Raw genomic sequence first — 17390 nt, forward strand, 5'->3', positions numbered from 1 at the left:
GATGCACTTGAGGTAAGTACAGTATATATAAAAGGGGAAGACTGGGTCCACACATACTTGATCTAGGGCTCCAGAGGGTGACTCATGGGGGGGCTGCTGTGGCGGTGGTCCTCTGCTCTGAGGGGGGTGGTGGTGTGGCGGGCTGGCAGGCAGGCAGGATCCAGGAAAGGGGGCTACGGCGCCATGGCCTCCCCGTCATGTAACACCATCCCACTTGGGGAGGGGCGAGCGAGCTGGACCTGAAAGAGAAAATTCTGTGTTTACTGGAGGCCAATCTGGGACACCAAAATGTACATTTAAGCTATATCAGTTCATTTTAAACAAGGCAAAAGAGAAGCTATATCAATTTAAACACCATTAGAATGTTGTTCAGACTTATTACAGCTTGTGTCAAAAGATGTTAGGGTCACCTCAATACTATGCAATTAGGCCTACTAAATGACCAAGTAACAACTTAATATAATGTTGTTACTAGAGTAACACAGTGTAACAGTAACTTTATGATAAATATGAGAACTATGGTTTCAAATCGATCTATAAAGTCGAGTCCTCGCGAGATGGCGCTGTTGAGCAAGATGAAGCATAATTGAGTAAGTGCAGAGGATGGGTCCCGCAAGCACACAAGCCAGTAGATAGCGCATAATGTGGTGGAGCAAGCATAGGATGGGTCCCGCGAACGCAGAGGCAGCAGGGGACGCGCAAATAAAACTTTTAAACTCGAGTTGAAAGTGTGCCTTTGAGCGAGCAGAACATCATTACCGCACGCAAAATATGAATTAGAGAGCAGGGATTTTTGTTTTATTGAGATACTTACTACATGTCAAGACTTTGAAGTTACTATGCTCACAAATACACAGCATCCCCACATGCATTTCTGCTCACTGGCAAGTCTACTCGCGCTCCGGCGCTCGACGTGGCCAGTCCTGACAACAAACATTGCGCACACCTGCTCCCCATCGTTAAGCACACCTGGACTTCATCACAACCCTGATTACTCTCCCTTCATAAAGACCTCTGTAGCCTCAGTAGTCAGGCAGTATTTGTTTTGGTTACGTTCAGTACACTTCTCGTGTTTTGTATTATCTTCATGATTATTATTAAACTCACCTTCTGCACCTGTGTCCTGAATCCCTGCATATACGTTACAGAATACTGCCACTTCAAAAATGGAAGCAGCAAAAGATAAGGACGTCTCCCAGACGGTCGACGAACAAGGACATCTAATCCGCAAACACCATGATCAGCTGGCACAACTATGAATGAGGGCTACAACCATCTGGGAGAGAGGAGAGGAATGGATGGGTTCCTACGAGAGGTTCATGGCTCTGTTCAGGGCGGTCTTCGACCATCCACCGGAGGGCAGACTTGGAGGTGAACGACTACTCCAACTCCGGCAGGGTGCCCAGACCGTTGCAGAGTATGCCCTCACCTTCCGGACCGTGGCAGCCTCCAGCGGATGGAATGAGCCGGCGTTCAGCACCCTATTTCAAAGGGAACTGCACGAGGAGGTCCAGACAGAGTCCCTGGCCGCACTCATCGCAGTGGCTCCCCTCACCCTCTTTTGGACGTCCTGGGGCAGATCCTGAACACATGAAGATAGGGGTTACACACCTCTCCGCCGCAGAGCGGCATGTTTTGTACATCCCAATCCAAAGTCCACTGGGGCAGAGGGACAGCCCCGTGATCATCAGTCTCACAGAGTAATATCATCATTTCCCGCCAAACCCTTCCTGATTTCCATTTCACTGGCTGGCTGTCCCTCAGGTGTTGTTTCTACAGTTCTAGTGGACTCTGGTGCTGCGGGGAATTTTATTGACCAGGCCTTCGTCTTCGTGCCTGCAGTGTACCCTCTCTCCTCTCCTTTTCTAGTCCAAGCCCTGGATAAACAACCATTGGGATCCAGCACTATCACAGCACCACTCACCCTCACCATGGGAACCATGCACCAAGAAATCCTTCCCTTCCTCATCATCACTGCTCCTGTACACAAAAGTCATCCTCGGATTTCCGTGGCTCCAAAGTCATGACCACACCTTCTCCTGGTCGAGGATGAAAATCACTGCCTCGGCATCCGGATGTTGGAGGAACTGCTTTCCATTACCTTGTGGTTCCATGTCACTTGAGAGTCCTGTGAGTGTCCTCCAGCCTATCATTCCATCCTCCCATATCACTGGCCCCATGTTTTGGGATGTAGATGTGGACTAGATTAAATCGGAATGGCCGATTTAATTTTTCATAACAATCGAAAATCCGTAATTTTGGACACCGATTTTGCCATTTTTTAAATGTATTTTTGTACAACCTTTATTCAATCATTATTTAAGTAGGCAAGTCAGTTAATAACACATTCTTATTTTCAATGACGGCCTAGGAATGGTGGGTTAACTGCCTTGTTCAGGGGCAGAACGACAGATTTTTACCTTGTCAGCTCAGGGATTCAATCTTAGAACCTTACGGTTAACTAGTTCAACGCTCTAACCACCTGCCTCACGAGGAGCCCGCCTGTTACGCGAATGCAGTAAGAAGCCAAGGTAAGTTGCTAGCTAGCATTAAATGTAATCATAATCACTAGTGTAATCACACATGGTTGATGATATTACTAGTTTATCCTGCGTTGCATATAATCGATGCAGTGTGCATTCGCGAAAAAGGACAATCGTTGCTCCAACGTGTACCTAACCAAACACCAATGCCTTTCTTAAAATCAATACACAGAAGTATATATTTTTAAACCTGCATATTTAGCTAAAGGAAATCCAGGTTAGCCGGCAATATTAACCAGGTGAAATTGTGTCACTTCTCTTGCGTTCATTGCACGCAGTCAGGGTATATGCAACAGTTTGGGCAGCCTTAGGTATTAATGACCTACGGCTCGTATTTCTGTGTGTTATTATGTTATAATTAAGTCTATGATTTGATAGAGCAGTCTGACTGAGCGATGGTAGGCACCAGCAGGCTCATAAGCATTCATTCAAACATTACTTTCGTGCGTTTTGCCAGCAGCTCTGCTGTTTATGACTTCAAGCCTATCAACTCCCGAGATTAGGCTGGTGTAACGATGTGATGTGAAATGGCTAGCTAGTTGTCATGCTGAAAGACCCAGCCACGTTTCATCTTTAATGCCCTTGCTGATGGAAGGAGGTTTTCACTCAAAATCTCACGATACATGGCCCCATTCATTCTTTCCTTTACACGGATCAGTCGTCCTGGTCCCTTTGCAGAAAAACAGCCCCAAAGCATGATGTTTCCACCCCCATGCTTCACAGTAGGCATGGTGTTCTTTGGATGCAACTCGGCATTCTTTGTCCTCCAAACACGACGAGTTGAGTTTTTACCAAAAAGTTTTTGTTTCATCTGACCATATGACATTCTCCCAGTCTTCTTCTGGATCATCCAAATGCTCTCTAGCAAACTTCAGACGGGCCTGGACATGTACTGGCTTAAGCAGGGGGACACGTCTGGCACTGCAGGATTTGAGTCCCTGGCGGCGTAGTGTGTTACTGATGGTAGGCTTTGTTACTTTGGTCCCAGCTCTCTGCAGGTCATTCACTAGGTCCCCCTGTGTGGTTCTGGGATTTTTGCTCACCGTTCTTGTGATCATTTTGACCCCACGGGGTGAGATCTTGCGTGGAGCCCCAGATCGAGGGAGATTATCAGTAGTCTTGTATGTCTTCCATTTCCTAATAATTGCTCCCACAGTTGATTTCTTCAAACCAAGCTGCTTACATATTGCAGATTCAGTCTTCCCAGCCTGGTGCAGGTCTACAATTTTCTGGTGTCCTTTGACAGCTCTTTGGTCTTGGCCATAGTGGAGTTTGGAGTGTGACTGTTTGAGGTTATACTGATAACAAGTTCAAACAGGTGCCATTAATACAGGTAACGAGTGGAGGACTGTGGAGCCTCTTAAAGAAGAAGTTACAGGTCTGTGAAATTACAGGCCTCATCTTTTTAAGTGGGAGAACTTGCACAATTGGTGGCTGACTAAATACTTTTTCCCCCACTGTACATATACATATGAGATGAGTAATGTAGGGTATGTAAACATTATATTAAGTAGCATTGTTTAAAGTGGCTAGTGATATTTTCCATCAATTCCCATTATTAAAGTGGCTGGAGTTGAGTCAGTGTGTTGGCAGCAGCCACTCAATGTTAGTGGTGGCTGTTTAACAGTCTGATGGCCTTGATAGAAGCTGTTTTTCAGTCTCTCGGTCCCTGCTATAATGCACCTGTACTGACCTCGCCTTCTGGATGATAGCGGGGTGAACAGGCAGTGGCTCAGGTGGTTGTTGTCCTTGATGATCTTTATGGCCTTCCTGTGACATCGGGTGGTGTAGGTGTCCTGGAGGGCAGGTAGTTTGCCCCCGGTGATGGAGTTGTGCAGACCTCATTACCCTCTGGAGAGCCTTACGGTTGTGGGCGGAGCAGTTGCCGTATACAGCCCGACAGGATGCTCTCGATTGTGCATCTGTAGAAGTTTGTGAGTGCTTTTGGTGACAAGCCGAATTTCTTCAGCCTCCTGAGGTTGAAGAGGCGCTACTGCGCCTTCTTCACGACGTTGTCTGTGTGGGTGGACCAATTCAGTTTGTCCGTGATGTGTACGCCGAGGAACTTAAAACTTACTACCCTCTCCACTACTGTCCCATCGATGTGGATAGGGGGGTGCCCTCTCTGCTGTTTCCTGAAGTCCACAATCATCTCCTTTGTTTTGTTGACGTTGAGTGTGAGGTATATAGCAATTAAACACTGGAGTGATAATGGGAATTGATGGGAAATGATGTAAATATATCACTAGCCACTTTAAACAATGCTACCTTATATAATGTTACTTACCCTACATTATTAATCTCATATGCATACGTATATACTGTACTCTATATCATCGACTGTATCCTTATGTAATACATGTATCACTAGCCACTTTAAACTATGCCACTTTGTTTACATACTCATCTCATTTGTACATACTGTACTCGATACCATCTACTGTATCTTGCCTATGCTGCTCTGTACCATCACTCATTCATATATCCTTATGTACATATTCTTTATCCCCTTACACTGTGTACAAGACAGTAGTTTTGGAATTGTTAGTTAGATTACTTGTTATTACTGCATTGTCGGAACTAGAAGCACAAGCATTTCGCTACACTCGCATTAACATCTGCTAACCATGTGTATGTGACAAATAAAATTTGATTTGGATTTGATATTGTAATTATTTCACCACTATGGCCTATTTATTGCCTTACCTCCCTTACCCTACCTCATTTGCACACACTGTATATAGACTTTCTATTGTATTATTGACTGTATGTTTGTTTATTCCATGTGTAACTCTGTGTTGTTGTTTGTGTGGCACTGCTTTGCTTTACTTTGGCCAGGTCGCAGTTGTAAATGAGAACTTGTTCTCAACCAGCCTACCTGGTTAAATAAAGGTGAAATAAAAAAATAAACCAAAGGATGAATGTGGTGGATAGAATGATGTGTCAGACTGACGCTGCCTGTCATTTTAACTGAATGGCATAATGTCTGAAAAGAGGTTGGGAAGGATACAAGGAAAGAAATGTATCTGTATGTGAACATGGCGGACCATTCACTAAGGACAGCATCATCAATGACACCTCCATAGAGTGAGGAGGGTTTGTTTGTGTGAGAGAGATTATGAACTCGGTTGTCGCCATAAAAAGTCAATGACACTGAGGGGGCTAGCGTGCCAGGGTGAGATAATTCCTTTGTACTGCTTCCAAACCAGTTTTTCCTTGAGATTTATAGCCTGTCCAGTGCACCCAGGCACTTACGGTATTGGCAAAACAATTTGAGTGCTTGAGTAACCACACTTTAGTGACCTGCATTTCTGCTGAAACAAGACAGGTGTAGGGCTCTAGGTGAAATCAAGACCAGGTTAAAGTTACTAATTGGAGGTGAGAAATAGTGGCAAATAATTGATTTTATATTTTCCCTCTCAAAATAGGCTCAACTCGCTTGTTGATGCAAATTATGGCTTCCTTATAATCACCATCAATCCCAAATGATTAAAAATGTATTTCATACACAGAGAGCGCTGTCCAATATGCTTTATTACGAGCTGCTATGACCTCTTTCTTGATTTATAGTCGCTGGACCAAATCCAAAAAGGCATGACGTTATGGAAAACTAAATTCAATTCATTACAATGTGAATCTAAGACACTTGTATGTTTCTGTAAACTTATAGTTCTTGCATAAAACATGGTTGAACTTTAGACACTAGTATGACACAGCCCAGATGGGTCAGTGGCAGGTTATTTCAGGATTAAGTGCATGCAAAACTCATTCGTCGTAGTTTGTTTATGTCAAATATTTCTCTCTTGACCAATCTCTTCTTGTTTAACCTATCCAAGGCAGCCTACTCCAACTAACACACTAGTTTTAAAGTCAAAAATAAACAATGTGGATTAATGTGTAGACCTAGGGATATGTAGTCCATATGGCAGTCTAGCCCTGGAGAGGTGCAAGAGTTTAGCCATGACACCTCAAGTGACCAAAACAACCTAAAATGTAAAAACACATCAACCTCACTGACGTAACTGAACGCTAGCCAGTTAAAAAAAAACATGACTTAGAACATAGCAAAACAGTTTTAACTCCATCTTAATCATGCAGCTCCATATTCAAGGTCATGGGGGGGGCAATAATAAACCAATCTGGTTTCAGAGCTGGTCATGGGTGCACCTCAGCCACGCTCAAGGTCCTAAACGATATCTTAACCGCCATCGATAAGAAACATTACTGTGCAGCCGTATTCATTGATCTAGCCAAGGCACATCACCACATCCTCATCGGCAGACTCGACAGCCTAGGTTTCTCAAATTATTGCCTCGCCTGGTTCACCTACTACTTATCTGATAGAGTTCAGTGTGTCAAATCGGAGGGTCTGCTGTCCGGACCTCTGGCAGTCTCTATGGGGATGCCACAGGGTTCAATTCTTGGACCGACTCTTCTCTGTATACATCAATGATGTCACTCTTGCTGCTGGTGAGTCTCTGATGCACCTCTACGCAGATGACACCATTCGGTATACTTCTGGCCCTTCTTTGGACACTGTGTTAACAACCCCCCAGGCAAGCTTCAATGCCATACAACTCTCCTTCCGTGGCCTCCAATTGCTCTTAAACACAAGTAAAACTAAATGCATGCTCTTCAACCAATCGCTGCCTGCACCTGCCCGCCTGTCCAACATCACTACTCTGGACGGCTCTGACTTAGAATACGTGGATAACTACAAATACCTAGGTGTCTGGTTAGACTTGTAAACTCTCCTTCCAGACCCACATCAAACATCTCCAAAGTTAAATCTAGAATTGGCTTCCTATTTCGCAACAAAGCATCCTTCACTCATGCTGCCAAACATACCCTTGTAAAACGGACCATCCTACCAATCCTCGACTTCGGCGATGTCATTTACAAAATAGCTTCCAATACACTACTCAACAAATTGGATGCAGTCTATCACAGTGCCTTCCGTTTTGTCACCAAAGCCCCATATACTACCCACCATTGCGACCTGTACGCTCACGTTGGCTGGCCCTCGCTTCATACTCGTCGCCAAACCCACTGGCTCCATGTCATCTACAAGACCCTGCTAGGTAAAGTCCCCCCTTATCTCAGCTCGCTGGTCACCATAGCATCACCCACCTGTAGCACACGGTCCAGCAGGTATATCTCTCTGGTCACCCCCAAAACCAATTCTTTCTTTGGCCGCCTCTCCTTCCAGTTCTCTGCTGCCAATAACTGGAACGAACTACAAAAATCTCTGAAACTGGAACCACTTATCTCCCTCACTAGCTTTAAGCACCAACTGTCACAGCAGCTCACAGATTATTGCACCTGTACATAGCCCACCTATAATTTAGCCAAAACAACTACCTCTTTCCCTACTGTATTTATTTATTTTGCTCCTTTGCACCCCATTATTTTTATTTCTACTTTGCACATTCTTCCACTGCAAATCTACCATTCCAGTGTTTTACTTGCTATATTGTATTTACTTTGCCACCATGGCCTTTTTTTGCCTTTACCTCCCTTATCTCACCTCATTTGCTCACATCGTATATAGACTTGTTTATACTGTATTATTGACTGTGTTTGTTTTACTCCATGTGTAACTCTGTCGTTGTATGTGTCGAACTGCTTTGCTTTATCTTGGCCAGGTCGCAATTGTAAATGAGAAGTTGTTCTCCACTTGCCTACCTGGTTAAATAAAGGTGAAAAAATACAAATAAATACAAAAATAACTACTTTAACCTCAGCCTGAGGCGACAGTTGTGGGGGAATACTCTCTGAGAAATCAGCAACCAAAAATATCCAACAGGTACAGAGAACACAAGACAGGCACCGTTATGCGATAGCAGCCAATAGCCTAAAGCTCATCCCTCCATTGTGAGGAAATATTATATAACTGACAGGCCATACATTGATCCCCATCTGGGGAGCTGAACAAAAACCCACACTGAACCGGTTACAACATCCTGTACTTTAAACTTTGGGGTTGAGACTTTCACTACCGTTTCTCAAATCTGTTAAAATGACTCCTGAGGGCACGGATCCAGTCAGCAGATGCTACTGTAGTAGAGAAAAGTCGTCCCCCCCCCCCCCCTCACCACAACAAGTTGAAGGGAGGGCCATGTGAGTCAGTCACACTGCCTGCCAAACCCCAGCCAAGCAGCTCCCTCCCACAGCTCAGTCCCACTGTACAAACTGTTGTCTCAGTTCTCTTCCTAGCGTGCCCCGATAAGAAATGGGACACTGGGATCTGGTTCCTCAGCTTGCTCTGTGAGTGTGCCACAATGCTCTCTTCCTTCGTTCTCTCTCTCGCTCCCTATATTTCCTTCCCTACCCCCACAAATTCACAGTCTGCTGCACAAGCTTTCTTTCCAGGGAGAGGAGAATGTAGGTCAGCTTTCTGACGGCTGGGGAGGCACAGCTGAGCGCCCCACTCCGTTCCTTTCACTCGCCAACACACACCCACAAATCTGATCACCCTCACAAGGGTTTGGATCATGCATCAATGGTACCATTTAATCATAAAGGCCAATTTTCACTATAATATTGACTAAATAATTTATCTCAACTTCTTAGGCTATTACATTCACTTGATATTGTCATCTACAATATGAACCACTTTGCTAAATGCACACCTGAAATCCTTAGCCTACTGCATGTGCCTCAGGGTTAAAAAAAACAAATGACTCACTAAGCTTGTGAAAAGGAATGCTTTAAACATGACAACGCTGAAAAGGCTGTTGAGAATGGTTGCGCTTTTAGGCAAATCTTAAAATATCTGGACTGACATAGCTCCCCCAACATCCTCTCCCCCTTTATGAGCATACTGTAATATCAAATGCTCCTACAGGTCAAAATAATGTCACAAAAAAGTGTTAATTAAACAGTCAGTTTCACAACTGAATGCATCCCGCATGTAACCCAACCCCTCTGAATCAGAGAGGTGGGGGCTGCCTTAATCGTCATCATCGGCGCCCAGGGAGCAGTTGCTGTGAGGGTTAACTGCTTTGCTTAAGGGCAGAACGGCAGATTTGTCCACCTTGCCGGCTCTGGGATTCGAACAAGAAACCTTTTGGTTACTCTAACCATGACCATCTTCCTCCTCTTTGCAACACAGGAAAACACAATAACTGTGTCCAACAGTCATATCTCCCTCTACTGATGAATGCTCAAATCAATGCATCTGCTACTATATTGGAATGTTCCTGGTTACACAAGGGTGTGGATTCTTGCTTCATATTGTTCATTTCACAAACACCCCGCCATCATAATTCTTCCAGTGTGATACATATCTTACTTTCCCTTTGCATGCAGAAAGAAAATCAGCAAGGGAGAAGAAACAGTATTAACATGTGATTAAGTTGGGAAAACTGGTCAAATATCAACTTTTTGTTCCGGAACTTGATAGTTGTGCGAAAGCTGATAGCAAATACAAAATGCTTGTGAAGTGATTATTAACTTTGACCTGCATTGTTGAGGCCTGATTGCATTGACTTCCGTCCTTGAGGTCTAGGCTCGTAGCCTATAGCCTACGCACAATACACGTTTCGTTAGGCCTAGTCTACTTGCACTGCACTAACAACCAAAACGCACATAAAGAAACAAGAATTTAAATGGATTCATAAATACTCCCCCACAAAGCTAATATCAATTCAAAAAAAGTACAATGCTGTAAAGTGCAATAAAATACCTAAAAGTTGTCGACTAACATGACTACTGGTGTTTGAACCGAACGAAATGCCTCACTCACTGGTGGTGCGGCCAACGCAATAATTGCATAATTGAGCCTCACCCTCCATTCCAATCACGCAATTGGTGCAAACCTATCAATCAATTTATCGTCGTCATAAATGTATCCCTAATTGATTACCTAACTAGACCGAAAAATATGCCCAATTCAACTGGCACAGGTGGCTAGCAAAACATTTGAATGTTCTAGCCTGGTCCTGAACAAGATACAATACAATTTTGATTAACCAAAGAGGGTTAGTTGCACTAATGAAAACAATGAATTGTATCGCTAGAATATAGCCGTCTTGCAAACAAAAGGCACGTGCTCTACTAAATAATGAGTGACTGCCAAAATGCACACATCCACTAGTTCAAGAAGGATTAAAATGCCTTAATCAAAAGATCTGCAGCGGATGTTTAGATCCTCAAACAAATCAACTTGTTTGCAATCTCACAATTTAACATGTTATAACAAATACATTGGTGTAATTGAATGTGATATTGATTGGCTGGCTAATGTTCTCTGGGTAACTTGTCCACGTTTTATCCTCCGCTACTAGTTACTAGCTCGCCATCAGCGGCCAAATAGGGTATTTTAGTCCAAACTATTTTGCTGCAATTTTGCAAGGTGTTGTGCTTAGTTAGCTAACTTACCCTTTTGTCAGGCCCCTTATAAGTTGATTGGTGATTCTCTTCTGTATTTACTCGATTTCAATGCAATCTAGCTATCAGAGTTGTCACGTTAGATGCACAATTACTATGCATTAAGTGGCTAATTTAATGTAAATATTTGTCAGCTAAAGCCGTGAGCTAGCCTACCAGCTAACCTTAGTTCGGTTGCCTTGATTTTCTGATCCGCCGCTCCGTAAGTCTCTTCCACACGCTATGGACAATGTGATCTGGTGCTGTAGTTTGGCACTGGTAAGGGAAAAGTTGGTTGGTGGCTAAACGTCAGCTGTTGACAAACAAACCTGCGATTAAAAAAAAATAAAAAAATCACTATTGAAACTAGCGAGATTAGCAACGCTAGCTAATTCAAAGCCAGTTTCAAAACCAATTCGATGTGTTCAACTATACTCCATGTCTCTCCTTAAATTAAGTTATTCCGAAATAGAACTTGCGTTTGTTTTTAAATTGTCATTCACGGTTAACTAATATTTTAATTGTCGCGTTGGTCTCTATACTCCGCCATTTTCAACATCTCCCTACGCAAACAGTTTAGCTCGTGCACGTACAATGACAGAAGTTCAGTACGATGCTCGTTCATGGGGAGAGGGCAAAGAAGCAAGCAGTGCTTTGCCTCGGTCTGCCCAGTGTGCTGTAACTACTTGCAATATCACCATATATCTGAAAAGCGGTTGCACGGAACAGGCTCTTATGAATGCTTTATTTTTCAAGAATGCGTATTGAAGGCTATCTCGGAAATCAAGTTCACATAGCTAGTTAGTGGGATAGCCTTGTATTAGTGGTACTGGCACCAGTATAGAGATGTTTGCACCAGTGTGAGAGAAAATTGTCTGTTTTACCAAGAAGTCAGGGTCCACGGTTCAAAGAACACATTTTACTATTCATACACATCACAGGCTGCTGAGACGGGGACAGCTGATAATAATGGCTGGAATGGAATGATATCAAACACATGGAAACCATATGGCCTCAATGGCCAGCACAGCCAGAAGAGGAATGGCCATCCCTCGGAGCCTGGTTCCTCTCTAGGTTTAATCCTAGGTTCCTGCCTTTCTAGGGAGTTTTTCCTAGCCACTATGCTTCTACGTCTGCATTGCTTGCTGTTTGGGGTTTTAAGGCTGGATTTCTGTATAAGCACTCTGTGACATCTGCTGATGTAAAAAGGGCTTTATAAATTAATTTGTTCCATCCATTACTATGAGCCTGTCCTCCCCAGTTAAGGTGCCACCAGCCACCTGTGATAAACATTCTCACGTAGGAAATATATTCAAGACTGAATGCACAAAATATATATATATATTTTTTTTTTGAGGAAGAGAGCAGTTATTGTTTTTCGCACTCCACTCCACAAGGTGGCAGATTGAGCAAGGGCTGGGGAGTCTTTGATGACGTCATTTGTCTGCGCCGGCACACGTTTTCACTCACACGTCGGGATTCGTGATGGCAGAGCAGGAGTCTGAGTACGTATTTGTTTACATGTTGATCTAAGTCCATCCTTTGCTACATTTATAATTTTCCAAAAATGTCTATAGCATAAATGTGAAATTAGACTAACAGGATTCCGTCAAGCCATGTATTTGTATGATTTGTCTGAAAGATGCTCATTACAGAGAGCTAGATAATTGCGTATGTTTCACATAGGCATGATATTCCATTAGCCGTAACGCAACGCCAACTTAAATAATGACATTTTAATGTTTCGACACAAGTAACACGAAACAAAATCTGCTATCAAATAATTATGTAATGTGACCAGAATGCCAGAGCTAAATTTGTGTTATTTGGTTTGCCTGCAAAGGTAATTTATAATAACCAAGTTTGCTAGCTACTGTTAGCTGGGTAACTTCATTTCACTCATGAATCAGATCCGTGTCATGGTTTTTGGTGCAGATGGATATGGGAATAATCTTGTCGATAGTTCTGTGGACTTTGTCCTTATCTCACTGTATTCTCTGTATGATATGAGTGTTTATTAAATGTTGTGCTTAGAGTGAAGAGGGTGATAAAGTTGGTTCCTGAGAACCTTCTGAAGAAGAGGAAAGCATACCAAGCCATCAAAGCCACTGAGGCCAAACGTGCACTTCTTGAGAAGAGAAAGGTAACACACTGGAGGGGTCAATATTTTACCATGGTGGCCTTTTAATCACTTACCTATGATTGTTTTGATTTGTATAAAGTTGTAGGCCATCAACAAGTGTAAATGTATCCATTCAGGTATCTAAAGGGAAACCCTTGAAGTTCAAGCGCTTGGAGGACTTCCTGAAGGATAGCCATAGAAAGCATCGCGATGAGACCCGTATCAGGAGAGCAGGTCACAGACCAGCTCCAGCCATGCCCCCTGCAAAGAACAGACTGGCCTTCGCTGTCCGCATCAGAGAGTGAGTGACTGAAATCTGTAGTAACATGATGTGATTCTAAAAGTGGTGCAAATAAAGCTTAGCAAATCTTGCCTGACTATTCTATACTCACAGTAAGTGGCTATGCAGTCACAATCATCTAGAAATGCAGTATTCCATCAGCTCCTCTTTAGTGGTCAGGCTGAATACTGGAGTAATATTTTCATCTGTTCTCTCTCTGTGCAGGATCAAAGGAGTCAGTCCCAGAGTTCAGAAGGTAATCCAGATGTTACGCCTGAGAAAGATCTTCAGCGGTGCCTTTGTCAAAGTTAACAAGACTTCTATGGCCATGTTGAAAATGGTTGAGCCCTATGTAGCATGGGGGTAAGTGAGAATGGGGGTCAGACTTTGGGGACCTAGGGACTAATTTGAACAGCAAATCTACTTCATGTATTGAGATGAATCCACCCTGACGTGTGGAATCAACTAGTTGGACAATGTATTGTAATAACAATGGCAAATTATTTAAATTTAACAGGTTTCCCAATTTGAAGTCAGTTCGTGAGTTGATCTTGAAAAGAGGACAGGCCAAGATTGACAAGCGAAGGGTCGCTCTCACAGACAACACACTCATTGAGCAGCATATGGGTGAGGATCACAATTTATAATGTGTATTTTTTTATCAGCGTGTGGAGTTACAAGTCTTGTATATGCATGTCAAAATAGTAGTGTAGCAAAGTTGTCCTGCAGATCATTTACCACCGTGATTTTCATTGAGATACATATTCATTACAATGTTTACATCATACCTCTCCATACCTCTCCTCTCAGGCAAGTATGGTATCATCTGTCTGGAGGACTTGATCCATGAGATCTACTCTGTGGGGAAGAACTTCCGGGTGGTCAGCAACTTCATATGGCCGTTCAAGCTGTCTGTGGCTCGACACGCTGCCAGGGACAAGGCAGGTCTTCTGAAGGACATAGGCAACCCAGGACCCAGAGGGACAGACATAAACTCGATAATCAGGCAGCTCAACTGAGGCTGCACGAGACACTTTCACGTCAGACCTTTTCTTGGGGCCAATGATGAACTTTTTTCTTTCGTCATAGCCTACTCATTCGTTGTTCTTTAATTCCTTCCTTTAATATCAATACTCTGAATTACCCGGTCTGGCATGAGGAAAGAGATCCCTTACAGATTCATAAGGATTTAATTCATCTTAGGACCCCAGGGTCCCAGCTGGCAGAATTCATATTGGACCTGATCAGAATTGAACGCCTAGTCAGACAGTGCCTTTCTGGACTATGTTGTGATTAGACGGCAGTAATTTACCCTCCCTTTTTTGAAAAATTAGTATTCTCAATATGTTGCCACCTCTGTAGTTGCAATAAGGCCATTCTATGGAGATGCTAATTATATCACTACTTACTTTGCCCCTGTGGTGTTCAGAGGGATGTCATTATGCTTACTATGTATGTGAGATTACAATATGTTTATGAAATAATAAACTGAAACAGGAACTTGTTTTGTACTTTGGGGTGCATCAAATGTTGCCACATGATTTGTAATGTCAAAAAAGTCTAGCAATGATAAACTGAAGCAAATATTTTCTTGAGGCCAGTCTGCAGGATTAAAAGGAGTCAGTCCCAGAGTTCAGAAGGTGATACAGATGTTAAGACTGAGAAAGTGTACATGGTTAGGCCTGATGTGATTGGCCATTGCCTGTCCAATCACTTAGCACCAAGTGTAGTAATTGAGAGGGTGTCTGCTATTTCTGTAGCAGTTGCATTAGTGTATATTGTTTTTTCCCTCAAAGGTTTTCCTGCCACTGGCTCTGCAGAATAACAATCAATTTAGCTAGATGTGACTCATCTAGCCCAGTGGAGGGGGAGAGACCTGGGAAACTGCAACCCAGGGTGCTGCAATGGAGGGACACGACACAAGCTAATTGTGGCAGCAACATTTATACTGAACAAAAATATAAACAACATGCAACAATTTTATGGAGTTACAGTTCATATAAGGAAATCAGTCAATTGAAATAAATGTTTCCTAAATCTATGAATTTCACGTGACTAGGCAGTCGGTGGGTCTGGGGGGAGCCAGGCCCAGCCAATCAGGATGAGTTTTTTCCACAAAAGGGCTTTATTATAGACAGATACACTCCTCAGTAGCTCATTAGCTGTCCGGGTGGCTGGTCTCAAAACAATCCCGCAGGTGAAGAAGATGGATGTGGAGGTCCTGGGCTGACGTGGTTACACATGGTCTGGTTGTGAGGCCGGTTGGACGTACTGCCAAATTCTCTAAAATGACGCTGGAGGCAGCTTATGGAAGAGAAAGGGTCATTAAATTATCTGGCAACAGCTCTGGTGGACATTTCTTTGATCAGCATGCCAATTGCACTCCTTCAAAACATGAGACATCTATGGCATTGTGTTGTGTGACAAAACTGCATCTTTTAGTGGCCTTTTGTTGTTGACAGCACAATGTGCACCTATGTAAGGATAATGATATTTAATCAGCTTCTTGATATGCCACACCTGTCAGGTGGATGGATTATTTTGGCAAACAGCAAAGGGGGGTGGGTTACACATCAATCCAGCTGGTTTGCATCACATCAGGGTGTTCTGGTCCGATATTTGCATATCAAAGGGGCAGGGTAATCAATCAATGTCTGAGAAATGAAGATTGCATCACACATTGGGCAAAATGACAGACAGATCAGTCTGTGCAACACTGTCTGGCGTGATATACAGTGCCGATGCTGGACTAAAATAAATGTATATATATTTGGTGAATTCCTGTGTGTCCTGTATGATCCATGATTTTTAAGGTAAACCGCCAAATAAGCCTTCCCTGCTATTATTCAAGATGATGCACATAATTTGTGACGGAAGACTATTATTAGCAGTAATAGCCGCATGTTAGCAGTGTGTGAAGAAAGCGAGCTGTCAAGGAAAATGGGCGGTTCGTATCGCGAGCATGACCTCGGTCTCCTCCATAGTTAGCCGAATGAAAAGAGACGCACGCGTCTGATCACGGTGAGATGTTAATTTACTCCCTTCGAATCAGCAAAGTACAAGAAAATAGAAGCCGATGTGTGTTGATTTGACATTTAACAAGCCATTGGGATCATGACACGCTCTTGAATCTACATTAGTACATTGCCATTGGTTCAATGTAACCTCACGCGGTAGCTTTGCTGATGAACCGCAGCACGGCGAGGTGAACATTCGCTTCGTGGAAGGAGGACCACGCGGACGTAAGCTCATTAATTATATAGTTTGTTAGCATACTAGCGAGGCAGAAGGTGTTTTGCTGTCATTGATATTTATTTGTATTGATTGAAATACAGCTTGCTTGTTAGTTAGCAAGCTAATGTAACACATTTAGCCAGCGAGTGCTATGTAAAAATCGCTGATGACGGTGTTGTCTATCATTTATCTAAACATTCATTGTTTCAAATGATGAACCCAGCGTTTCGGTTGCTAACATTTAACTTTAAAAAAAATTGTAACATTGTACACTGATCAAAAATAAACGCAACATGCGACAATTTTTAATATTTGACTGGGTTACAGGTCATATAGGGAAATAAATCAATTGAAATAAATTCATTAGGCCCTAATCTATCGATTTCACATGACTGGGAATACAGTATCAGAAAACCAGTCAGTATGGTGTGACAACCAGGGCCGGTCCTTGCAGTTCTGCCACCCTAGGTAAGACGAAAAAATGATGCCCTCTGTAAAACTAGAATAGTCCCAGTAAGCAAAAGGATGTTGAAAATAAATATATTTTCCAGATGTTGAAGTTAGGTTCAATTTAGGTTCTGAATGAAAGGTGAAAATAGGTATTTTCCAGATGTTATGTATTTTCAGGATGTTAAAATGAGGCACTTTTTCTGGTTCTGAATTAAATATGTAATTTATGGATGTCTATATTTGGGCTAAATCAAGTCTGGACAAAATCTGAACCAAACATAAACGTCTATCATTGGTTCAGATTTGGTACGGACTGGATCAAAAACCAGTGGATGTGGAAATCAAGGCTGCTCTGGGCTGTGCCAAATAAAGGTGTAGGCCCGTGTAACAG

At 43.0% G+C, this 17390-nt stretch overlaps 3 protein-coding genes across 13 annotated transcripts in view; 2 read left to right on the forward strand and 1 right to left on the reverse strand.

Annotated features, from left to right (window-relative positions):
• ncoa1 (nuclear receptor coactivator 1) overlaps window positions 1-11602 on the reverse strand; it is a 99996-nt gene extending 88394 nt beyond the window's left edge. The window contains exons 1-4 of one of the 8 annotated variants that reach the window (XM_036985099.1): window positions 11099-11499; window positions 10926-10992; window positions 1430-1582; window positions 58-239 (exon numbers count right to left, since the gene is read on the reverse strand). The gene's annotated coding sequence lies outside the window, so the exon portion shown is untranslated. The other 7 variants (XM_021612059.2, XM_021612061.2, XM_036985098.1 and 4 more) reach the window with 7 other exon arrangements.
• Window positions 11603-12377: 775 nt separating this feature from the next.
• Window positions 12378-14806, forward strand: rpl7l1 (ribosomal protein L7-like 1). The gene is given in 6 exon segments (NM_001160672.2): window positions 12378-12418; window positions 12948-13056; window positions 13173-13336; window positions 13541-13678; window positions 13833-13942; window positions 14126-14806. Coding segments are annotated over 6 exon segments (750 nt in total). The 5' UTR covers window positions 12378-12398; the 3' UTR covers window positions 14335-14806.
• Window positions 14807-16208: 1402 nt separating this feature from the next.
• slc5a6a (solute carrier family 5 member 6a) overlaps window positions 16209-17390 on the forward strand; it is a 32322-nt gene continuing 31140 nt past the window's right edge. For 2 of the 4 annotated variants that reach the window (XM_036985105.1, XM_036985101.1), the window contains exon 1: window positions 16265-16557. The gene's annotated coding sequence lies outside the window, so the exon portion shown is untranslated. Of the gene's footprint in view, window positions 16558-16960; window positions 17018-17390 lie in introns of those variants that run through there. The other 2 variants (XM_036985102.1, XM_036985104.1) reach the window with 2 other exon arrangements.

This window comes from Oncorhynchus mykiss, chromosome 8 (assembly GCF_013265735.2).
Source record: "Oncorhynchus mykiss isolate Arlee chromosome 8, USDA_OmykA_1.1, whole genome shotgun sequence".
NCBI classification, from domain to species: domain Eukaryota; kingdom Metazoa; phylum Chordata; class Actinopteri; order Salmoniformes; family Salmonidae; genus Oncorhynchus; species Oncorhynchus mykiss.